The 24,620-nt window shown below is 40.2% G+C and overlaps 1 protein-coding gene across 3 annotated transcripts in view; it reads left to right on the forward strand.

Moving 5' to 3' along the window:
* Positions 1-24,620, forward strand: part of mycbp2 (MYC binding protein 2) — a 75,756-nt gene that overhangs the window by 24,856 nt on the left and 26,280 nt on the right. Inside the window, exons 17-55 of one of the 3 annotated variants that reach the window (XM_088353309.1) lie at positions 1,977-2,087; positions 3,851-3,955; positions 5,062-5,181; positions 5,307-5,388; positions 5,939-6,056; positions 6,133-6,491; positions 7,251-7,423; positions 7,520-7,645; positions 7,766-7,893; positions 7,981-8,072; positions 8,170-8,304; positions 8,402-8,485; positions 8,558-8,654; positions 8,732-8,924; positions 9,033-9,307; positions 10,015-10,236; positions 10,313-10,504; positions 10,955-11,161; positions 11,232-11,369; positions 11,786-11,964; positions 12,043-12,185; positions 12,307-12,407; positions 12,484-12,702; positions 12,889-13,111; positions 13,201-13,319; positions 13,404-13,491; positions 14,243-14,292; positions 14,358-14,530; positions 14,910-15,054; positions 15,134-15,340; positions 15,418-15,473; positions 15,625-15,740; positions 15,859-15,956; positions 16,461-16,577; positions 17,585-17,725; positions 19,707-19,784; positions 21,906-22,133; positions 23,978-24,110; positions 24,192-24,317. In XM_088353309.1, the coding sequence (XP_088209435.1) occupies positions 1,977-2,087; positions 3,851-3,955; positions 5,062-5,181; positions 5,307-5,388; positions 5,939-6,056; positions 6,133-6,491; positions 7,251-7,423; positions 7,520-7,645; positions 7,766-7,893; positions 7,981-8,072; positions 8,170-8,304; positions 8,402-8,485; positions 8,558-8,654; positions 8,732-8,924; positions 9,033-9,307; positions 10,015-10,236; positions 10,313-10,504; positions 10,955-11,161; positions 11,232-11,369; positions 11,786-11,964; positions 12,043-12,185; positions 12,307-12,407; positions 12,484-12,702; positions 12,889-13,111; positions 13,201-13,319; positions 13,404-13,491; positions 14,243-14,292; positions 14,358-14,530; positions 14,910-15,054; positions 15,134-15,340; positions 15,418-15,473; positions 15,625-15,740; positions 15,859-15,956; positions 16,461-16,577; positions 17,585-17,725; positions 19,707-19,784; positions 21,906-22,133; positions 23,978-24,110; positions 24,192-24,317 (5,697 nt within the window). The remainder of the gene's footprint in view (positions 1-1,976; positions 2,088-3,850; positions 3,956-5,061; positions 5,182-5,306; positions 5,389-5,938; positions 6,057-6,132; positions 6,492-7,250; positions 7,424-7,519; positions 7,646-7,765; positions 7,894-7,980; positions 8,073-8,169; positions 8,305-8,401; positions 8,486-8,557; positions 8,655-8,731; positions 8,925-9,032; positions 9,308-10,014; positions 10,237-10,312; positions 10,505-10,954; positions 11,162-11,231; positions 11,370-11,785; positions 11,965-12,042; positions 12,186-12,306; positions 12,408-12,483; positions 12,703-12,888; positions 13,112-13,200; positions 13,320-13,403; positions 13,492-14,242; positions 14,293-14,357; positions 14,531-14,909; positions 15,055-15,133; positions 15,341-15,417; positions 15,474-15,624; positions 15,741-15,858; positions 15,957-16,460; positions 16,578-17,584; positions 17,726-19,706; positions 19,785-21,905; positions 22,134-23,977; positions 24,111-24,191; positions 24,318-24,620) is intronic. The other 2 variants (XM_088353310.1, XM_088353311.1) reach the window with 2 other exon arrangements.

Here is a 24,620-nt window from a genome sequence, read left to right on the forward strand (position 1 = left end):
ACACCTTGTTTGAAGGCCAGAGAGATGTTGTCTCGTTTCGTAAGCCCTCACAGTACGCTAAAGCGCACCCACAGTGGCAGAACCAAAAAGCTCCCCCGGCTCAGAGGGGACCCTGCGGAGAGCCCCCTCCAGGCCTTTGACAGGGGACACTGCGCCAGCCACACTTGGCGGCAGACCTGTACCAAGAAGGACAAGCCATGGCAGAGGTCCTTTGAATCAAGGGCAAAAGCCTGGCGTGCCTCATCACAAAACCGGACGGCGGCATCAACCCCATTTTCGTGCAAGGAATTAGATAACGCCAGGATGGGCCAGGATATCGCAAATCCTTGCCGCATGCACGCCAGCGTTGTAGGCGCTGGTAAGAAAACCATCCATTGACCGGCACTCCAGGCGGGGGCAGCGTACAAGTGAGTGGTGGGACTCTTCAGGGGAGACAATCAGGGAAGCAATAGCCGACTCCACATCAGGCGTCTGAGCCCAACTGGCACGGACGACATCCTGCATCACAGCCAAAGCGGGGCCATTGGTCGAAAGGCGTGCAAAGACTCTAGTATCCTCCAGCAGGAGTGCAGCTCCCGCGAAAGATCCCCGCACTCGGGAACAACAAAGGCAGTGTTGGGCCGCCTGTGGTGTAGGAGATCCCTCACCTTCTCCAGCTCAGCCTGCAGGCGGCCAACCTCCAAGTTAAACTGACTGTGATCCAAAACCTGCACCTAAGGGGGGCGATGACATCGGCGGCTGCACTGGCACGGTGCTTAGAGCGTCCGGCCTGAGAGGGCCGCCCCGAGGGGCATCAGCCCCCGGCACAGGGATGGACCTAGACGGGCCACCAGCACCGGCCAAAAAGAAACCCTAAAAGGCGGCTGCCTACACGAAGCTAATCTGAAACTAGTCGGAAAAAACAACAACCGTGACAAGCAACGAAAACCGAACGAAAGGCCACACCTGCCAGCGTAAAGGGGGGGCAGGCAGTCGAACCCCATGGGGCCTTTTAGGAGGGCGAAAGATTCGTAGCTCTGACAAAAAAAAGTCGCAATGCCAAAAGCAGTAGGAACGGCGAAGCACCCACGCCGCGAGAAAATCAAAAGTGAGACCGCAATATGTAGACATTCCTAACAATCACAGGTGACACAAATGACTGTAATCTGGTATGCATTTCTTGAACTGCGTATGCGCGAAAGTAACATTCAGTGCTTGAAGCGCATCGCCCCTGGAAGTCGGTAGGGACGAAATAGAACCTACTTTTTAACTATTGTCAAGACTTTACAAAGAAAAACCATTTACCTTTTTTTTAATTCACACAATGAAAATAAATTACTTATGTCAACTCTATGCCATTTTATACAAAATATAGGAAAGATAATTTTTAGTGTGCTCTCATGAAAAATATATCATTCACTATTAAGATGTCTGTTTCACAGGTACCTTCACTTAGGTGAAAAGCTTGGTTAATAGAATAGAATAGAATAGAATATGCCTTTATTTTCATTGTTACAACATGGAATATATTGTGACAACGAAATTGGACGACTCCAGTTCCACATTTTACAGTGAGGATAAGGAAACAAAGAGATAAAGGAACAAAGAAGATGTTTTAACTGTCTTTGTTGTAAATAGGCTTTGTTTCCTCTGAGGGGGGGTGTATGAGGGAGGGCAGGCATTTATTATGTGATCAGTGTATAGATGATTTTTTTTTTAGAAATACATGTATAGGTTGACATATCAAAGGAAGCTTGAGAGACAATTGTATATTTTATTGCTGTTTCGTACACACTGTCTTGCCTGTTGCTTTTCTTCCTTGCTCCCATGTGCTTGTGTCATCATTTTGTTCTCTTGTTGAGCGGACTCATTGTTAGTGCATTGCGTTTCTCCATCATCATTCATTCATTGATATGTGTTTTTGTTTTGTTCTGCTCTACTACTCTTCCTCCCATCTTGCATCCGTCTTGCCTGGCTGTTCCTTTTTTTGTTATCAGCTATGCCTGTTCGCCCCCCTCCAGGAGTGAACATTGAAGAGCACATTCAGATCCGTCAGGAGGAGAAACGGCAAAGAATCAACCGCCGACACAGGCTGGAGGAAGGACGAGGTAGGAATCAGGCCGAGATTCGGATGTGGCTCATCCATTTATGTTGAGTAATCTTGCTTTAATTTATTAATAAATTGTATCCATATATAAGAACTAATTCATCTGAGATTTTGATAGCCAAGGCTAGTCATGTTTATTTGTATAGCCCTTAATCACAAAAAGTCTTAAAGGGCTGTGCAGTCCAACATTACACCATCCCCTGATCTTCCAGGATGATTTTGCAAGGGCATCAACAGACAATACACTGACATCATTAACATGAAATCTAGGAAATAACTGAATGTCCAGCTTCCTGTTCAAAAAATATTGACCTTGATGCCATACATCGGGAGACTGGAGAGTAGTACATTACAGTAATTGGGACAGGAGGTAACAATGAATTATAATCCCAGCATCTGCCTGGGACAGCATATAGGGAATTTGCATTCTTGCGAAAATGGAAAAAAAAACTGTTGTAGTAATATTCTTAACGTGTAACTGAAACAGCAGATTAGGGTAAGTTGTTACACCTATGTCACTTTGGGTGATATGACATTTGTCAAGGTTCAGAGCAGTGTTTGAGACAAGTCAAAACATCGAGCGGGACAATTATTAACATTTCATTTTTTTTCAAGGTTTATCTAAAATCAGAGGATAATGATTCTTTGACTAAAATCAAAGAAGATGGAAAGCAAATCCTGATCTTAACTCTGTATGACCCATCGTAAAATTACAACATTTTTATTTTTTCAAAAAAGCTGTAAAAATATTTCCTTGTTCTCGCTAACTTTTTTCACATGAACAGACAATGAGTGCTGCAGACTCAGAATAATTCTTGTTGGGAAAATGATAGACTTAAAAGAAACAAACAAAATAAAATAAACATCTAAGAATAAATAGGCAAAATATTTACAAGGTTGCGCATGCAGACTGGTCCAAGTTGTAAGTGCATCAGAACTGCAATAAAACAGTAGTGCAATGACATTTGTTAGAAAGATAAGAAAACAATAGTAATAAAAACATAGCTTGAGAGCAATTAGCTGTTGCACCCAAGCATGTAGCCACCTTAGTCAAAAATGAGGTACTGATTACCAGAACATATTTGAAACATTGCAAGGAATATAAGCATTTTTTTCTGAAAATTTAGTTCAAACTTTAAAATGAGTAACATTCTGAAAATATATTAAAATAACAGTTGGGTCAAATACGCTAGTCTAAACTCCTCTTCGCTTATTATAATACTTTTCCAGTGTTTTTGGGTGTTCTTAATACTCTTACTTTATACATCCCTAGTACACATATAAACATTTCGATGTAGTTTCAAAACAAGCACAAATTCAAAATTACATCAAGTTTCCATCCAGAAATGTAACTATTTAGTCATTTCTGTTTGCTAATAACTGGTTGTTGTCTGTAGCCACACAACCCTTCCCTTTTGAATACAACTATTTTTGAAACTTCAAGGTACAGCTCTAGGTGCTATATAAGGTTGGAATTATAACAGCTTTGGGCAAAGGCCAAAATTCCATCTATATGTGTTCCTAAAGAACCAGGGAGTTTTGACATTTTGTGAATGGCATGACTTAAAAAACAATGCACTCATCCCTTTTCATTTTAAACATTTTTAAGGCGCTGCTGCTCTACTTTGGGTACCTTGGTGACTTCCCCCATGCTTTTTTTTCTGTGAGCGTGCATGGTCGTGTCGTAGCAGTATTGATCCTGTGCTGTTTCCCATTGATTTGTGAGCGTTGTTGCATGCATGTGAAAGTTTTTTTCTCCCCCAGGCCCCATTGTTTTTCCCGGTACCATTTTAATGAACCAGCGTGAGCAAGCCCTAGCCAGAATAAGACCCCTTCAGGCACTAAGGCATAAACGGGACAAGCACAAAGGTACATTACCTCACCGGGCAGGGAGATGCTTTTCCTCCTACCTTATTTGACTCGTTTACCTCCGTGTGGCTGCCCACGTCCATTTCCTCTCTTACCCTTTTACAGCGGCCATTTAAGTTTCTCTAGGTTTAGGTTTTGTCACAGAAAAAAACTCACTGTAAGCTTTTTAAATGGACTCCCACTAAGGTCTTACTCGGTCTTTGAAGTGAGTGAAAGGCCAATTTTTGTGGCTGACTTTTTGCTGACGCCTTGTTTTAAAAAAATATAATGCTTTAATGCCATGGAGAAGTAAACCCTTCATTTATGTTAAAAAAACAAACCAAAAGAATACCTTGTACCGTGGACCCTTGAAATAAAGGCCGAGTATGTTATAATATCACATGTACTCTTAAAACCAAGTTGTCCAATGTTAAATTTTGTACCTGAAGTAAATTAATGAATTTGATATGCTTTGAGTTGAAGTTCAGCATTTAAATTCCCGTATTCATTGAATTTTAGTTGTTTTAAGCAGGAAACATTCTTTAGGGTCCAATGTGCAACATTGCTTACCGTTTTTAGCATCCTCTCTGAGCAGGAGGAAGCGATCCCATTTTGTAGCCCTTAGTGTGTTTCTTTCGACTAACCCAACAGGTTTGAGCACCCGTCACCAACACATTCTTGCATACCACTGTTTTGTGTGTGCTTTGACCTAAAATCTGCCTGTTAAGGCACAAGGAAGTACCCCAGTCAATATTTAGAGTGAGGGCTGATAATTTGCTTGTACTGTTAACCACAATCAGATCGCAGTTATTGTGTTTCGTGTGATTCATGAGCTCTGGCGCAGCTTATTAAACTCCTACACTTAAGACGGTCCTTTAAAAAAAGTTTAAGACCTAATTATTTTGGAAGAGGAATGCGGCTTCATGCTTAACAGAAACTCTACTTTTATGCAAGTTCTTCCTTCTCAGCATGGAATTTTCACCTCTCCTTTTCCCTCTAGCATAGTTTTCCCCTGGTTTGTAGACACCGGACTACTGGAAGATGGCGTTGTGGAGCTTTTGCCATCCTTTCTCTATTCAAAACATGGCCACTTATATGAAAGTTTTTCTTTTGTTTTATTTCCCCAGATGGCAGCAGCGAGCGTGGTGAGAAAGATGCCAGTAAAATCACTACCTACCCTCCCGGAGCAGTCAGGTTTGACTGTGAAGTGCGAGCTGTTCAGGTCAGCTGCGGTTTCCACCACTCAGGTAAATCTCCTTGTATAATGAATGACTGGTACTATCCCTTTGGCAAGGTGCTGCAACTTTTCGACTGTTTTTTTAATAAAGTTTGATTTTTGCTACTTTGGATCTAATGGTTCTTCGTCTTGCAGTTGTTCTTATGGAGAACGGAGATGTATATACATTTGGTTATGGACAACATGGACAGCTTGGACATGGTGATGTCAATTCGAGGTACTGTATTTGTTGTCCTCCAAACATAAAAGGATCTTCACTTCTCCATGATATAGGTCCTCAGCCTTAAATATAAACCATCACATTTATAAGGGTAAAAGTGATGTTACCGAGTGTACTTATGTTGCCATGTTTGTGTTTGTCATTCTTTACCTTTTTCATGTTTTAATTTTCATCTTTTGTAAACTTAGTCTGCTAAACTCACAAAACTGCTACTTGTCTTTACCTTTACCGTCTGCCTTCATGCAGCAGTTTTAGATGTTGAAACTCAGGCAAATATCTACTTAGGCAGAGCGTCTTATCATCTGCCATTGCTCTTCCCCTCCAATTTATGATACTGTGACATCTCTATTTCCTTTCAGTGCTATATCTTTGTATTAGTTATGCAACTTTATTCATCTTTTTATCCGTGCCATATTTGATTTGTATTTACATTTTTCAATTGGTGTCAAATTTTAAATCTATACAACCACAGAATTTTTACAGTTTTAACCTTTGTTGTTTCCTTTGAACAATAACAATAAATTATTGTAAACCCTCTCCAATGTAGGGGATCTCCAACACTGATTCAAGCTCTCCCAGGTCCAAGTATTCAAGTAACCGCAGGCAGCAACCACACTGTTGTTCTTCTTGTGGATGGGCAGGTCTTTACTTTTGGCAGTTTCTCGGTAAGAAAATAATTTTCGAAATCAAATCGATGCATGAGTCACGCTGAAAACTCCAGATCATCAATTGATCTTTCAGAAAGGGCAACTTGGGCGTCCTATACTTGACATGCCCTACTGGAACGCCAAGCCATCCCCCATGCCAAACATCGGTGCCAAATACGGACGTAAGGCTACCTGGATTGGCGCAAGCGGAGATCAGACGTTCCTGCGCATCGACGAGGCGCTTATCAACTCTCATGTGCTGGCCACGTCAGAGATCTTTGCCAGCAAACACATTATTGGCCTTGTGCCCTCTTCCATATCGGAGCCGCCTCCTTTCAAATGCTTGCTCATTAATAAAATGGACGGAAGCTGCCGCACCTTCAATGATTCTGAGCAGGAGGACTTGCAAGGGTTTGGACTCTGTCTGGATCCCGTGTATGATGTTATTTGGAGGTCAGTCTAAAGACATTATACTCTTATTTACCCTAAAAATGTTTTTAAAATACGTATTAATTGAATAGGGACACAAGTTTTTATCAAAATATTAACATTTTTGGCACCATTATTTTTCCCAAATCTGGACAAACTACGTTTTGCATATAGTCTTACAATATTTTTCGTTTTCATTTAGCCATATTTGTTTTTACATTGATTACAGATATTTTTTGAATGAAGTATCTGATTGATTGTTAATACTAAAATTAGGCTTGTACGAGTACTGATACTTTGCATTAGTGCCGCTGGGTGGGTTAGTGGTTGGATCCCTTAACCACTTGGGTTTTAGGGGCCTTTGGTGTGTCTTGGGCAAGTACAACGTGGTGGCACCCATCCCTCTCCAGGCCAAAAATGTTTCCATTGGTTCTCTTGCTCTTTAGTATCCATTTTACAATCAGGAACTAAAAATGAGGAATCGGAATAAGATTATATTGTCATAAATTTTGAGATCTACAGTGCAGAGGTTCAGGGTTCAATTCCAGCTACCGCAGCCTCCCCATGTGAAGTTTGCATGATTCTCCTGGGACGATTGGTTGGTCGGTGGGTTGGGTTGTTGGATCCCTTAACCATTAGGGTTGTAGGGGTTCCATTTCCTGTTTTATGTCTTGAGCAAGTACAGCCTGGTGGCACCCATCCCTCTCCAGGCCACAACACAGCCTACTTCACTCTCTGCGCCTTCAGAAAGTACAATTTTTGAGCTATTTATTTGTGTGCCAGGTTTTTACCAACTTCACGAGAAATGTGGTGCTACAATGCGGTTATAGCAGATGCCAGAATGCCCTCCGCTACAGACTTGCAGGCACGGTGCAGCATTCTTAGCCCAGAACTTGCCCTGCCTGCAGGATCACATGCCACCACCACTCGCTCACATGGAGCATTACACATTCTTGGTAATAAAAAAATCTTTGTATCCTATCCTTTTCCAGCGTGGATTTTTTTTTTAACAAGAATGCTTTTGCTAAGGAAAAGTATGCCGCTTTAAACAGGTTGCCTGGACACCCTCGCGGCTATGCAGGAGTTGAAAATGGGTATAGCCAGCGCTGAGGAAGAGACACAAGCGGTCATGAAGGTATACTCCAAGGAGGACTACAGCGTTGTGAACCGCTTTGAGAGTGAGTGTGTTCTTAGAAATATAAGTCAGTCCCATTCACACTGTTATTTATTGTAAGTTAGTTGCTGAACATCAATGCCCTCAGTACCTTCCTTGGCCTTAACAATGTGGGATGTTGTAGGTCATGGTGGCGGTTGGGGTTATTCGGCTCACTCTGTAGAGGCAATTCGTTTTTGTGCTGATGCTGATATCTTGCTGGGTGGGCTGGGCCTCTTTGGAGGACGAGGAGAGTATACGGCTAAAATCAAAGTAAGAAACCATCTTTTTTTGAATTAACATCACTTTTATTTACAATTTATTCAGAAGCCATCTAATCACTAAATCAAATTTTGTCAGCTTTTTGAACTGGGGCCTGACGGAGGTGACCATGAGACGGATGGAGATTTGCTTGCTGAGACCGATGTACTGGCCTATGACTGTGCAGCCAGGTACAATTGAGATTAGACAATAAATATTTCTCAAGTGCTGACCTTTGTGGACATCAGCCTTTTTGTATTTAATACAACCATTGCAATTTGTTTCCAGAGAGAAATACGCTATGATGTTTGATGAGCCAGTGTTGCTGCAGTCTGGCTGGTGGTACGTTGCTTGGGCCCGGGTGTCTGGTCCCAGCAGTGACTGTGGATCCCATGGACAAGCTACCATCACCACTGATGACGGGTACAACACACTTCATGTTTAGATGCCATGTAATATGTATAACACACCTTGAAGAGTAAATGCTGTATACTGAAATTTAAAAAAAAATATTTTCTAGTGTGGTGTTCCAGTTCAAAAGCTCAAAGAAGTCAAATAACGGTACAGATGTTAATGCAGGTCAAATACCTCAGCTCCTCTACAGGTAAGTAACAGGCCACTCAAAGCAATTTGTGCTTCTTTTCATATTCAAACATATTTAACATAATTTCATTAGGCTTCCTTCAAATGACGGGAATGCATCAAAGGGGAAACAGCAAACCAGTGAGCCAGTTCACATTCTGAAGCGCTCGTTTGCTCGGACAGTCTCTGTGGTAAATACTGTCTTACTAATTTATTCAAGGGCAGTTACATAGCTTGGTGTTTATTTGTTTCCCATTTCACTTTACAGGAGTGCTTTGAGTCCCTGCTCAGCATCCTCCACTGGAGTTGGACCACCCTGGTTCTGGGTGTTGAGGAGCTGAGAGGTTTGAAGGGATTCCAGTACACAGCAACCTTGCTGGACCTGGAGAGGTTGCGCTTTGTGGGTACGTGCTGCCTCCGCCTGCTTCGTGTCTATATCTGCGAGATCTTCCCCATTGCTGGTAAGACCACTTATATGTTATTTCCATTATCTGCTCATGACTTCTTTACAATAAAATAAGAGGTTTAAATCCAGAAGGATTTAACTTTGACTGTTTTCCAATTCCTAGCTAGCACCAAAGCTGTTGTGGAGGAGTCAAGCAAATTAGCTGAGTGCGTGGGGAAGACACGCAGCCTACTGAAGAAAATCCTTTCAGAGAGCACAGACAATTGCCTAACTAAACTAGACAACGACCCACAGGGCTACTTGTCTCAGCCCTTAACCCTGCTGGAAGCTGTATTGCAGGAATGCCACAACACTTTCACTGCCTGCTTTCACTCTTTCTACCCGACGCCGGCGCTACAATGGGCGTGCCTTTGTGACCTGCTCAATTGTCTTGATCAAGTGAGTCGTCAGAGTTATTTTACTGTTTTAATACAGCCACAGCTTTTCAGCTAGCTAGTTGTATTTCACTAATGTTTGAGGGGATTTGTTGTAGTTTGAATAATTTGCATCATGGTTCAAACATTCCGTTTTATAATTCTCTTACAAATAATAAATGTTTAACTATCTTGTCTTATATTAATTATTATAAGCCATTAATCAATCCCGAAACACCAATGAATATGTAGGGGTAATAACAAGCTGCAATTTTCAAGCACAGTGTAAAGAACAGATTTTCCCAATATAAAATTATAAAAAACTAATTGGTCTGCTTTCGTTCACATAAAAGCATACAAGTGAACCCAAGTAGCTATTAGACTCACCTTCCTGATCACTAAACACACATTCAAAAATGAATTAAACATAGAAAATACGGTAAAAAGATAAATAAGGAAAGAAAATGCAAGCTGATTATGAGCGACATAACAAATGTGCGCGTGTCCTGGGTTGGAAGGGAGGGGTAGGGTGAGGGGAGTCACAGAAATCGCATACCTATACATTTTCCCCATATTTTATGCATTGTTTTGATCATTTCACAACAATTTTTATATGGGAAACAAGATAAAAAAGACCGATCTCATCTTGCCCATTTTTGCTCTATAATGATCAGATTACGAGAATGAAAAGAACTTGAAACATTTCTCCTGTTTGCTGTTCTTGTTATCTAGGATATTGCTGAGGCCAACTTTCGCACATCCAGCAGCCGTCTGCTGGCAGCGGTGATGTCTGCTTTGTGCAACACTTCGGTCAAGCTGACGTCCATTCTGCCCATCGCCTATGATGGCGAAGTCCTGCTGCGCTCACTAGTCAAGCAAGTAAGCACAGAGAATGACTCTGCCCTAGCTCACCGCTTCCCCCTGCTCGTAGCCCACATGGAGAAGCTAAGCCATGTGAGTGTCGTATGCATATTGAGCGGTGTTTTAATTCATGATAAAAGCATTAAACTAGAATTGCTCTTAACCTTAGACTGAGGAGAACCTGATGGGAATGACCAGCTTCCGTGAGGTACTGGAGAAGATGCTGGTGATTGTGGTGCTTCCGGTGAGGAAGAGCCTGAGGAAAGAGCTAGAGCTTTTCTCTCCACACCTGGTGTCCAACACTTGTGGCCTTTTGGCCTCAATTGTTTCAGAGCTCACTGCTTCAGCCCTGGGTTCCGAGGTAAATAATTCAAGCTCTTTTTACACTATTTTTAGGGTTGAGGTTCACTACTGGGTATAGTGCTCTGTTGTCATTATTTGCTAAGTCAGTGTTCACTGGCTTGATCTAGCCACCCGGCAAACACCCCCCACTACATGACCCAAAGTCAGGACTTTTTTCTCCCTGGGCAACTGTCACTCAACAGTAGCTGTCAGGATCAGCAATGTGTCACCCTTGGTTAAGAAAAGATGATTTGTTTGAAAAAATTACAAGACCCTCACAGACATTCTGAATTACTTTCATTTAAATAAATAAAGTGGACAAAATTTGATGTTTTTTTTAATTGGCATGTATAAACATTTTTACATCTCTAAAGTGCACGTCCACCCACCAGGTTTAAAGTGATGTAAGAAAAACAAAAGCACCAGAGCAGTGACAAAGCATTAGATATTTATTTTGTCTCCCTATTAGGTTGACGGTCTCAACTCGCTCCACTCTGTGAAGGCCTCTCCCAACCGTTTCACCAAGACGAGTCAAGGCCGCAGCTGGAACACTGGCAACGGTTCCCCAGATGCCATTTGCATGACTGTGGATAAGCCGGGTGTTGTTTTGGTCGGTGTCTGCGTGTACGGAGGCGGAGGCATCCACGAATATGAGCTGGAAGTGCTTGCTGACGATGTAATAGTGTTTCTATGTGGATTTTTCTTTGACGGTGCACAATTTAAGAAATTGTTTTTTTCCTATACAGGCACAAACAGAGCACCCAGGGGACTCTGCACACTCGCACAGGTGGACATCTCTTGAGTTGGTGAAAGGGACATACAGCACTGATGATTCTCCCAGTGATATTGCGGAAATTCGCCTTGACAAGGCCGTGCCGCTCAAGGTACATGTATACATTATTTGTAAGGATGCATCAATTCCTAACTTAAAAAACAAAACCCTCCTATGAAATTTGGTACCGTAGTACTGTTCTACTGTATACAAATCTGTATTGTGGAATGTGCAAAAGCAAATACTGGTCCTTGCACCTCATATTTTCTAGAAAACTGAAAGCAGCATTACAAATGCTAAGAAAAAGGAACCTGAAAAGTTATTTCAAACAAATGTACTCCTGTGAATTTATCATTTCCTTTTTTTTTACTTCTGAAAATGAAGTTTCAGGAAACTAAGTGTTTAAATTTTCCCACAATAGTAGTTTTTGCCTTAGTTTATTTAATTTTTGAGGTACATTTATTTTGTAGCATGTAGTGTAATTCCCAATTGATCTTTAAGACCTTCCTACTGTGTTTTCTGATGTAGGAAGGGGTGAAGTATGCTGTGCGATTGCGCAACTATGGTAGCCGCACTGCAAATGGGGATGGTGGCATGACCACTGTGCAGTGCTCCGATGGCGTGTCCTTTACCTTCAGTACTTGTAGCTTGAGCAGCAATGGCACCAATCAGACACGGGGACAGATTCCTCAAATCTTATATTACAGGTGAGCATAAATCTTTTTAAAAAGACCTATCATGTCTGCTGTATTTTTCTGGCGCCTAACAATTTCCTTGTGATTTAGGAGTGAGTATGATGGCGATCTTCAATCCCAGCTACTTAGCAAAGCAAACGAAGAGGACAAAAACTGCAACCGGGCGCTGTCTGTAGTCAGTGCTGTGGTCAGAGCGGCAAAGGACTTGCTTCATAGGGCGTTTGCTGTCGACGGTAAGCCAGGAAATCAGATATCTTATTTAAAAACACAACTATGAAGCATTGTAATATTTTTCTTACTAATCTAATTGGCTCAGCCTGCTCTCAAGTTAATCAATATTCGTTTTCTCTGTAGTGGATGACATCCCTGAGCTGTTAAGCTCCTCTAGCCTCTTCTCCATGCTGCTTCCCCTTATCCTCGCATACATCGGTCCTGTGGCTGCATCTGTACCAAAAGTACGCTTTTAGGCACCAACTCTCATTCCATGTCCTCCATTCATTGTTTAGAAAAATTTTCTTTATCCTTGCTCAGGCTGCCGTCGAGGTGTTCGGGCTCGTCCAAGAACTGCTTCCCGCTGTCTCAGCCCTAAACCAAAAGTATGCCCCGCCGACATTTAACCCTAACCAATCAACGGACAGCACAACTGGAAATCAAATAGACCAAGGACTGTCTGCTTGCACAACATCTAATCACTACTCCGTGATAGAAAGTGACCATCCCTACAAACAGGCTGGGGTCACACAATATCGGGTATGATATTTATCCAAGCACAAGTATTTTATTTTAATTCATTAAAATCTAAAGTTATTTTATATCATGTATAATACCAAATAGCATACATTATTTATTTACTTCCAGTTTTCAAAGTAATATACATTGCAGATCCACATAACTTGTCGGGATTTGTAACCTCAGTATTACTTCACATACGTTTAGGTCTCATTTCCTGAATGTGTGCGTTGGACGAGCATTGAATTTGACCCGCAGTGCGGCACCGCTCAGCCAGAGGACATCCTTCGGTTGCTAATCCCCAGCCGCACTCTGCACCTGTCGTGCTTGGGAGGCAAACCTGTGGTTCATGACACTATTAACACTTGGAATGAGCTCAGAAAGTTCTCGGGGTCATCAGGCTGGCCGACGACAGTGCTTGTGCTTCCGGGTGAGACCACCGCGTCTCTTCTCCGTAATGTTGTCAAAGTTTGTCATTCATCTATTTATTATTAATATTTCATCAAACTTGCTTTCCAGGAAACGAAGTCCTTTTTTCATTGGAAACTGCCTCGGATTATGTAAAGGATGAGAAAGCGTCTTTCTACGGCTTTAAGTGTGTTGCAGTGGGATATGAGTTCAATCCAGGTCCTGATGAGGTAATGTGTGCTTTGTTTTTTTTGATTAATAGTCTTTATCATTTTAATATAAAGGCTGAATGTTATATTATCTATGTGATTTAGGGCATCATCCAACTGGAAAAAGAGTTGGCGTACTTGGGAAGTGTGTGTGCTGCAGCACTAATGAAGAAAGACTTGGCGTTGCCTATAGGTATGAGTAGGGATGGGGAAACAAACTAGTGATAAATTACTGAGGTGGTGTTTACATTTCTTTAATAATAGTTCCTTAATAACTAACGCATGTGACATTCCCCCTAATCATGGGTCTTTTTTAGCTTTAATTGTCCTCTAAAAGTAATTTTTCACATCATTTTACATAATAATTTTTAATATATGGATAAAAGCAATAAATACAATCTGAAGAGGCTTTTTGGTTATCCGGACTGAAGGCTGAAGTAGCCGCTTTTTAAAAAAAGACTAAATTCCCATTCGTACGCGCAGTTAACTGCTAAATTCTGCAAACACATAGCACAACACTCAACCCTGGGGACTCGTAGATAAGAGGCAAAAAGTGCAGGACGAGTTCTTTTAACGCAGTTCTTTTTCTTTTCCTGGCTTTTTCAGCTCTCACTAGCTCCTTTCTGCCCTTCATGGTACCTGGCTCATATCATTCGTGCGGTTTTGTGTTCATTTTACTGCTAAAGATAATAGTGGTGGTGGGCTAAACCAAGTTAAAATTTGCGAGGGGAGAATTCCCCCTGATGGTTGCGCTGAATTTGGCCAAATGGCTGACTAGATTAGAGAATGAATGCACGAGTGAGGTTGAATAGTGCAGCCAGCCAGCCCAAACTCGTCTTTGACATTAGCTGCCCCTTCGGGGAATCTCCCGTTCTTCCTAATTAGTCACTCTGGCAACTATTTACTTGTGATCTTGTGTTCTTCCTTGCCATTTTTTTTGATAGGCAATGAACTTGAGGAGGACTTAGAGATTCTAGAGGAAGCCTCTTTACAGGTAAATTATTGGTCATTTTTCTCCTTGCCAGGCAGCAACAGTTGATCCCATTGCCCTTCAATTAGGTGTGTAAAGCTCATGCAGGGATCCTAGGGAAAGGTCTGGCACTCTCCCACCCCCCGATCATTCTTGAAGCCCTCGAGGGGAACCTACCCTTGCATCTCCAAACGAATGAGCACTCTTTTCTTGAGGACTTCATCACGTGTGTGCAAAACTCAAGTGGAGGACGTCTCGCAAGGTATTCTCTTCTCCTACTTCATAAGGCATTTCTTATGAACGTAAAGGATTGGCAAGGTACTTTTAGTGGGCCAGTCAGTATTCCGGTCACGCGTTAAATTCCTTATTCTTTTATTAGAATAACAAAAATAAACCTGCAGCCCCAGCTGCAAAAGTCTCTATTTTTTTTTCCTGTGTTTAGTCATTTATTTGATGAAGTACGTATATATAGGCCAAATTGTAACAATCGTTCTCCGTTTTTGCTTTTTGTTAGTACTTTCACTACTTCTCATTCATTTGCTGTACTGTCTAAACATTGCTCGCAGTGAAAGGTCAGAATCCTGCCATCTACATGTACTAACCCCAGGTTTTGAATATGCCTTGTTATCTATTCCTTCAAGGTGGCTGCAGCCAGACTCCTATGCCGACCCGCAGAAGACATCTCTTATCTTAAACAAGGATGACATACGCTGCGGGTGGCCAGCTACTATCGTCGTTCAGACCAAAGATCAATATGGAGACGTAGTGCATGTTCCGAACATGAAGGTTGGAGAATGATATTCACTTGCCGACATCTTAAATCATCATGATTTGGCATTTGAATAAAACTCTGTTTCCTATACAGGTGGAAGTAAAGGCTGTGCCGGTTTCGCAAAAAAAGACGCTGCAGATGGAAAATGTGAAAAAATTGCAGCGGCTAAGTGGAAATTCAACCATGACATCTTCAGGTCCCGACCTCACCTTTGGAGGTCTTCCACCGCCAAAACTAGAGGCCACCTACGAACCCATGATTGTGAAAGAAGCTCGTTACATTGCCATCACCATGATGAAGGTTAGTCCCTTGCACAGCTCCCAACTTGTTCCCTCCAGCTAACCTAATTTTGTTACATGTTTAATTAACATTTATAGGCATATGAAAGCTACTCTTTTGAGGAGCTACGCTTTGCTTCCCCAACCCCAAAACGGTAAGTGACATCATTATAGTTATACAAATACAGTGGAAACTTAGAAGCTATTCTCGTTTTTCAAAACATGTTTTGTATTAGAATTTTAGTTTTCCTTATTAACCTCTTTGAGTCATTTTATGTAAATCATGAGCACATGTTTTTGTTCTAGACCTAGTGAGAACATGCTGATACGCGCCAACACTGATGGAACCTACAGTGCCAATTGGACACCAGGAGCAATTGGTCTTTACACAATCCATGTCACCATTGACGGAATTGAAATTGGTGTGTGGACTTGAAATATCCCTTATTTTGTATTGTTACCTATTTGGGAAAATTACTGCATTCTGGGGACATTTTCTTGTCATTGATTCAATTGAACCAAAGTACTTGGCTTCTACAGATGCTGGTTTGGAGGTAGAAGTCAAAGACCCTCCCAAAGGCATGATTCCGCCTGGTACCCAGATGGTCAAACCCAAGGCAGAGCCTCAGCCGAGCAAGGTTTGCTTTTATTCCAAATGACCTTAGTCAAAACCACAAACTTGCATGAAACATAAGGAAATAGCATCTTTTAGTGATCCTCTAGCAAGTAAAAGCTTTGCCTTGAGTTCGGAGTAACATGATTGATAAGAACACCTAGTAATGTAATATACAAGTATTACAAATTTTAGGAAAAGTGTTTACCTTCAGGTAATCGATAATAGCACCCTATTGTATACAAATGTATCAAGGTAGTGGTAAATTGTGTGAAAGAATTCTTAATTTGAAAAATGGTAAACAGGAAACAATATACCAATTTTCTCTCCTTATTGCAATAGCTTATCCAAGTGTGCATTTCATGACAAAATAAATCTGGCATAAATCCGACCTGCAAGTTATATTTGGTCATCCTTAATGCATGCCTTTCGGATTTCTTTCCCTCTCGCTCTGCTAGATCGACGCCTCCTGGGTTTAAGTATTCTTTTGCTGCTGTGGCTTACAAATTCTCCCCTCTGCTTCTCTCAGGTCCGCAAATTTGCGTCCAAGGATAGCGCAGGCCTGCGTGTGCGCAGTCACCCCTCCCTGCAGAGCGAACAAATAGGCATAGTAAATGTCAATGGCACCATCACGTTCATTGACGAGGTAATTAAGCTCTCAAAATTTTACACAAGAACAGTTCTTCGTGTATTAGGTCAACATTAGCCTTTTTAATTGGCTGTCAGGAGTCTTTAATTGTTAACTCATCACATCACCTAGACAATAAACGAAATTTTGTTTGGAGGATGAATTGGATTTTGATTAATTTTGGCAAAATAGGGATAAGTATGGACTTTTTTTTGATTCTCCATGCCGTGCTCATCTCCTGATAGTTGTTTGTGAATTTGCTTTTTCTTTTCAATGTTGTGGTGATAAACTCTTTCTCCCAATATTTACCCCTTTCTTTTAAATATCTCTGTTCACAAGGCATTCTGAGTATTTTTGAAAGCATAAAAATAAACGATAAACCTTACATCATTGTTCAATTATCTAGTCATTAATTACACTTACTGTACATTATCAAAATGTTTGCAAGAGTATACAATATACAGTTTCTAGTCAACTTAATATGTGGTTTGACATTTGCTTCCGGGTAATATTGTAGGATGAACTAAAAAAATAAATTATTTTTTTATTTTTCAGATTAAAACACAAAGTAAAACTACCATAAAACCCTCAACATGTTTCATTGTACATGTTCATAAATGTTGCAAAGTTCACAATTTATATTTGATTTAGAATAAACTGCCTAGAGTGTCTTTCCTCTTCATCTTGTTCAAATGATCTCAAAATATAATCATGATTACAAAGACTTTATGAATTCTATTTTACAGTAATTTAATGCTATTATGAACTATATTGCTGAGTTTCTTGTCTGAGAATTCATCAGTTGGAGGTCAATTTGCGTTTACCACTGTAGGTTGTTTCAGCAACCTAGATTCGTCCAGATATTTGACTCTTATGTCCGAATATCCCTATGTTTTTAAGATGTTTTTGTGGCCTCGCAGTTGTTTTTATGTGCTTTTCTTGCCCCTCCGGCTTCCATAGTAATGGGTCGGCATGGCTGTGCTCTGCTTCTTTATTTCCCTTCATTATCCTTTCTCCACCTTTAGATCCATAATGATGATGGCGTTTGGCTTAAGCTCAATGATGAAACCCTAAAAAAGTACGTGCCTAGCATGAATGGGTACTCCGAGGCCTGGTGCCTCTCTTTCAACCAGCACCTGGGGAGAAGCCTCCTGGTACCTGCCGATGTAAGTAAGAAGGAAAAATCCTAAAGGAGAGGGAGTTGGGTTTGGGGGAGGCTCAGCTCTCATTTCACTGTTTGTGTCATAACTGCTTTTCAAGGTTAATGATTAATGCCCCCTTCCTAAATGTGCACTGAGCATGTTTGATAAGACCAGATTTTGGGAGGGGGTCTTGCATGTGTTATTTATACGAATAACAATTTCTGACACGCACCAAAGGATAACCTGCATGTCACCAAGATAACTTTTTCAAAAAAAGTTTCATATTTCCTCATGTTTACCGAGGAGGTTTATTTGCTTTTCCTGCTTAGAGTATGCACACTATAATATTTATTGGGTGTTTTTCAGTGTGCAGAGATTTAGTTTGAATGTTTTAGTTTAATTCATGTTTTTAAGTATGAAATTTCCATCTTATTATATTTTTAAATGACCAACAATTAGTCTACTAAAGTGTAGCACATTTAAAGCACTCAACTGTTAGGAGCGCAAAGTGCCTTTCCAGGGAAAGGCGTTGTCAGGATTGCAAAAGTGCCTGATTGGGGTAAGAATTTCTTTTTTTTAAACAAGGAATTTCTACAGAAAAGCTTATTCTTAATTTAAAAAAAACAGTACTTCATAAAGTGGTGTAAATCTGGGTTACCTCATGATTCAAATCTGTTCTGATTCTGATCCATCGCTACAACAGCTTAAATTTTTTAGTCAATGTAAACCACTGGTAACTTTTACCAAAACTATCAAACTAAAACAATCAATACATGAGCTAATAAGAGAAGACACATTATGCTAAACAGTTTTCAGTAGAATGTGGCAGCATATTGTAACTGACCACTAATGAATGAATCTGTATGTGAATTGGTCAATGTGACAAATTATTCGGCGTTTAGATCTCCAAAGTGTGTGGAAAGTGCTATACATCCATTTAATCACGAGAACATGCCAATTCAAAGCTCATTTATCAATTTTTTGTCAAATAATAACTTTTCATTTATTCTTTTGTGAATAAGTGGAAAGTTTAGTAAGTTTGGTTAAACCTTCTGTCTAGAATTACAGAAACACTTTTCCATTAAATTCAAATGTATTTTGTTGGATGTGCAAATAAAATCCACACAACTGAAAATATTATTGTCTTATTTATACTGTACAAGATATTAGAAAACAGAACAATACTTTAATAAATATATACACAATATCTTATGTACTGAGTAGTCCAGTGGCAGTGCTCTGTATTTATGTTTAGTACTTTACAGTATAAGAAAATGTGTATTTAGCTGTGATATCGAGAGTGGTACAGTAAAAGAAATAACATACCTTTTACTAATAAAATCAAGGAATCTGTTTGACCAATGCTTAATAATTCAACTGATGATTAATGTCTCCTAGCATGATGTGTGGGAACCTGTACTTGAGGAAATATGATGAAGCATATGTTTAAATGAAAGCAGCTCCTGCTAGTGCACTTATCCTCACTCGCAGAGTGCATTGGTTAGCACGGAGAATAAGATGCAACTTTAATCCTGTGGTGAATTGGCTGAGTTTGCTTTTTTTTTTCATTTCCTCACAGTCTATTTACACTGATGCATTAGGCAACAGGGGATTTTTTCCGTTACTTTTCATTCCATCCATGACCTGCAACATGTGTCACTTTGAATGTGATGTCAAAATTTTGTAATGAGGCGTTTCTTTGGGCCCTTGCACTCCCCAGTCCTACATTTGCATCAGGTTGCAATAGGGCTCTGCGGCTTCCTAGTGCAAGGTCTTCTGAACAGCATGACACACCGCATCATCAAAGCGGGGAAATTTTTGGGGAAGTGATTTTGTTTTTTCTATTTTTAAATTCTGTCATCTCTCCTGATCTTCTCAACGAGCCAATAGGCGACAAAACCAGTTCTTCCCAAAAAATACGACGGTGACCGTTCTATCGGTCCGCCATTCCGTTTTTCTCTTTCTCTGCTTTGTGTCTTTGACTGTCTCACGATCTGTTGTTCAGAGTGTTTTAAACGCTAGCCATGGAGTAAGGGATATCGGCTTTTTGTCGTGGACCCCCTTACCTATATTCTCGCCACAGGTGAGTTTTAATGAGAGGATTGAACACCTAGACTGCCCCCAACCACATTATTTAGAGTATATCGTTTAACTCTTTGTTTTCGTAATTTTGTCTAAAAAATTGGAGCTGAACTTGCATGGTTGGCTGTACGTTTTTGTTAGCCAAAGGTGATCATAATGTCACCACAGTGTCCTCAAATGATTAGTGTTGTATATTGCATGTACTTGAGTCTTTTATACCAAACATTGGCATGTTTTCCAGTCTGTCCTGTTTTTGTTCTAGCATGCCCCCTCTCAGCCTTTTGATCAAATTCAGTAATTGTGTGTCGCTGCTCCAGCCTAAGTCTAAAAAAAAGTATGACAACATGACATATTTCCTGTACAATAATCATGTATTTCCTTCTTAAATAGTTTTAAAATAACTGGACAAAATTATTGAGACACCATCAATAATTAACAAATTACCTAATAACTCCTTCTAAATATTTTGCGCATAGTTTTAGATATCCTAATTAATATTGCTCAAAGTTCCAAGTAATCTCATATTATTTCCTCAGAAGTGATGATGAATTATTCAACATTTATAAACGTAAAGTGCCAAAACATTATTAATATATTTGGGGGAAAAAACCTCAGTGTAGCTTAAACTACAGAAATAGCCAACTGGGCCCACAGGCCCACAATTTCTTGTAGATGTTCCAATACTTTTGTCCATACTGTGAAGGATACAACATTGAAATTGTACAAATTGTGATGCTTTTGCTGGAGCTGATCATATTTTAACAGAGAGTGGCCTTCATTCACTTAACTGTGTATTTTTTTCAGATGACAACATTGTTTTGAATTTTGGCAAAGTAAATAAAAAATAACAAGTAGAATACAGTGATCTGCAAAATGGATGCTCATAATACAAAAAAAAGTTGGAGTATTATTATACTTTCTTATTATGTACTGACACTGCGCTACTTACGAAATAAATCGGTTCCCGATGATCGTTCGTAAGTTGAATTTGTTCGTAAGTTGCTTCAGTGCTATATTTTGTATGGGGTGTATGTTTAAGGTTTAGATAAGTATGTTTAAGGCTTGTATAAGTAACCTGTTTTGTTTTATACAAAAAAAAAAATAAACATTTCATAAAAAAATATTCTCTATAAAGATAGATAAATTTAAGTTCAACTTACTTTTGGAAGATAAGCTTCAAGAGTTAGGCAACTTCCTCCCGAAAAAAGGCGATCCAACCATTTTCTCAACAGAATCAAGCTTCCATATTCAATTTTCATTTCAAATGAAACGGCTCGCCTCTTCTTTACACTTTACACCAAACATATTGAATGGATACACACAATATTAAACAATAAAAATGTCAGTTCTTAGCGCGCTTGAGATACAGTATAGAATGTTTACACACGAACTAGGAAGAGGATGCTGGGTGACCTCTCACAGCGTCGCACATCAGTCGCGGCGGAATGAAGCACTACAGTAATGTCCTGTACTCAAAAAAGGTCCACACAATACACAATCTAACTTACAGCAATGTCCAAGTATTTTTCGACATCCCGAAAAAATGTTCGTATCTACCGTTTTTTGTAAGTCAAATAGTCGTAAGTAGGGGGAGCGTCTGTATCTCATTCTGTAGTCTACATTTTATATTTGCACATAAACCAGTCCAAGTGTACTGTGCCTCTTGTCCATAGTCAACTGGGATATGCTTTATTTTATCCACCAAGCCAGTGAGGATAGGCAGTACAGAAAAACAGATCAATGAAAATTGTAAATTAAATTGGGTCTCTTTTATAGATTCTGATAGTTCTCTTCCAGTCATGTCCAGACATCATTGTGTCGTTATTGCTAAAAATGGAATAAAACTCCTCATTACAAGAATCAATTCTTCTTTAAATGTGAAACACGGGATTTACTGACACCAAATTAATTATGTATTTTGATTTGGTTGTTGGGAAGTAGTAGACCGTGAAGCAACACAGTTTTGTCCAAGAGTGGAGGCCACTGTTTGAGGGAGTATGATGTTTGGTTTTATATGTACTTAGAATAATTCAATTAACATTGATGTCTTTTTACAATGTTGAAAGTGGTATAATTGTAAGTCATGCCACTCATCTGAATTTTACCCTTTTGCCCTTTGCAGGAGGTTAAGGGCCAGAAGGAGGAAAACACAAAGGAGGTGAGCAGCTGCCCTTCCCCCGAAGCTCCCTCCGACCGTGGGCGGGGCGGGGCAGGGCAGGGCGGCGGACCGGGGCTTTATAAGGTAGTGAAGACTGGCCCCTCTGGTCACAACATCAGAAGCTGCCCAAACCTTAGGGGTATCCCCATTGGAATGTTAGTACTTGGCAACATGGTCAAGGCCATAGGCGAGGTACGCACTCCTACCAAATCAAATGTTTTAATGATGGGTATGCTTGATGGAATTATGCTTGATAACGAATTGCATCAACCAAATAAAGCAAATCCGAACACCAACAAATCTCCTGAAACTAATCATCAGAGCTGCCTGGGTGTCTTCTAGATTCTCTGCTTTTCCTTCAATGCGTTGCCTGCTCTCTCTGACTAAAATCCAGTGTATCATCGCAGACTGGGATACAACTTTCTTGCATGATGACATTTCAACCTTAATCTTTTGTAGAACAGAGCAACCCCGCCCCTTCTCTTTTTTTGGGTTTGTGCTGCTGTGGTGTGTCATGCTGTTCACTAGTCAACATTTAAAAGGCCTGTCCGGACTCGGGAGTTGCAACCTGTACTTTACTAATACTTCCATGTTCTGTTTTCTTCCAAAATAATGGTTTTTCAGGGAGTTGATTGCAATTAACTTTCAATAAGCAACTTCTCAATGAGTAAGTTTGGCTTGAGCCACATTGATTTTGTTCCATAGTGTGGCGTGTCGACGTCAACAAAATGATTCAATCCTTGTGTTTCAATATTGTGTGTTCTGTAATCAAATTGATTTATTTTCTAGTGCATGTTAAGGGTCCGCTCTCGTCCAATTTTTGGGGGGATTGTGTAGTTACACTGGGATAGTACATTAAGTGTTCAGAGACTGTATAAGATATGGATGTAACAACTCTGACTGGAACCAACTATTCTAACCATATAGTCGATTTTTTTTAATGTGTTGGTATGCCTAAATGGCTTTAGATTCTACAGGTTGTAAACGTGCACAATATATAAACAAGTTGTGCACTTGATAAGTATAAAAAAACTTAAAAGTAACTTAATTTATTTGGGTTTACTTTATCTTTTCCCATCCACTAATTTCAACACATTTTTTTTCATGGAATAATATGTATTGAAATCTACCTGTCTTATCCCTCTCGGGTGGCTTTTATTTTGACACTCTCTGTCCACTGAAAAAGGACATCATATAGGCAAATGACCAGAAAGCAGGCAAACTGTGATTGCAGTTGTCCAGCTATCAGGTGATGACCAATGTCATTTTCAGGGGACCTCGGTTATCAAAATGGCCACTCCCACAAATTTCAGGAAAACAGTTGGATTTTCTTCCTAACCTGTATTTTACATAAACTATTTTAAAATGTTGTTTTAGGCTAGTGGAGGTACCCAATATATAGAAATCCTTTGTGTTGATTCCCATCTTAAATATGTCTTTGTGTATTCCAACTCTACGTCACTGACACAAGACACAGTTTCTCTATCGTCATCTCACATTTGTGATAGACATTAGGAAACTCGGAATTGGTTACAAGGAACAATTCTTTTTGTTATGGCACTGGACGGCAGCAAAAACTTTGGCCTAAACAATTGAGTGTTCTCTTTTATCACCTATTCTAAATATCTATCTACCCTGGTCATATCCCTCGAGAGGGGTGACCGACAGCAAGACAAACACATACAAAAATAAAGATTTTTTTTTTTTTAAAGGGAAAAAGTAGCTTAAAACACGCACAAAATTTTTTGGGACCATGTTCAACCCAAATGCCCTAACACCCAAAAAAATTAAGCACCTCGGCACCCAAGTTGGTCATGCTTTCGTCCCTCCAGATGAAACGGGACACAAGAAAGCGGCCTAAATATAGGATGTAAACTGTTAAACCCCTGTACTTTTTATGGACTTAAAACATGTTGCTTCCAGATCAAAAGGCTATATCCTCTCATACAGTCAATTTTTTCAATTGAATACATGAGGATTAAGACAAGGATGTGTTAGGTCGAGAATTAGGATAAAGAGGGTTGTTTGTGTTTCAGGTCGTCAACTCAGAGGGAACATGGGTTCAGCTGGATAAAAACAGTGTTGTGGAGTTCTGTGAGAGCGATGAGGGGGAGGCATGGTCGCTGGCCAAAGACCGCGGAGGAAACCAGTACCTTCGCCATGATGACGGTTAGCCACGTCCTACATTGTCATCACTGTTCAACAAATGCAATTCGTGTTTGGATAACTTGATTCAATGTATGCTTGCAGAACAAACGCTGCCTGAGCAGAATGCCCAGACCCCTCCCCCAAGCCCTTTCTCAGTGCAGGCCTTCAACAAAGCTGCAACAGCCAACGGCGCACAGGGCTTTGACTACGGGATCTCCAACAACAAAGGTCAGCTGAAGAATGGTTATTAACACAAGATTTGATCTACCTGGATGTAACACATTTTGACGGTTGTTCTTACATACCTGATGATATTCAGGAATTGCTCGCCTGCCTCAAAGTCCGGTTCCATGCACTTTGGCATTGTTTGGTGTATTTGTCAACTTAAGTACCGGTAATTAAAATTTCACAGCTACATCCTATTCCCTATTTAAGCATGAGAGGTCTTTATTTAACCACAATAATAAATTGTTACATTTGAACTGAAAATTATTGTAATAAATAGAAACGATGCTGTTCTATACAATTCTA

Source organism: Urocampus carinirostris, chromosome 14 (genome assembly GCF_059441175.1).
Source record: "Urocampus carinirostris isolate Australia breed hairy pipefish chromosome 14, RoL_Ucar_1.0, whole genome shotgun sequence".
NCBI classification, from domain to species: domain Eukaryota; kingdom Metazoa; phylum Chordata; class Actinopteri; order Syngnathiformes; family Syngnathidae; genus Urocampus; species Urocampus carinirostris.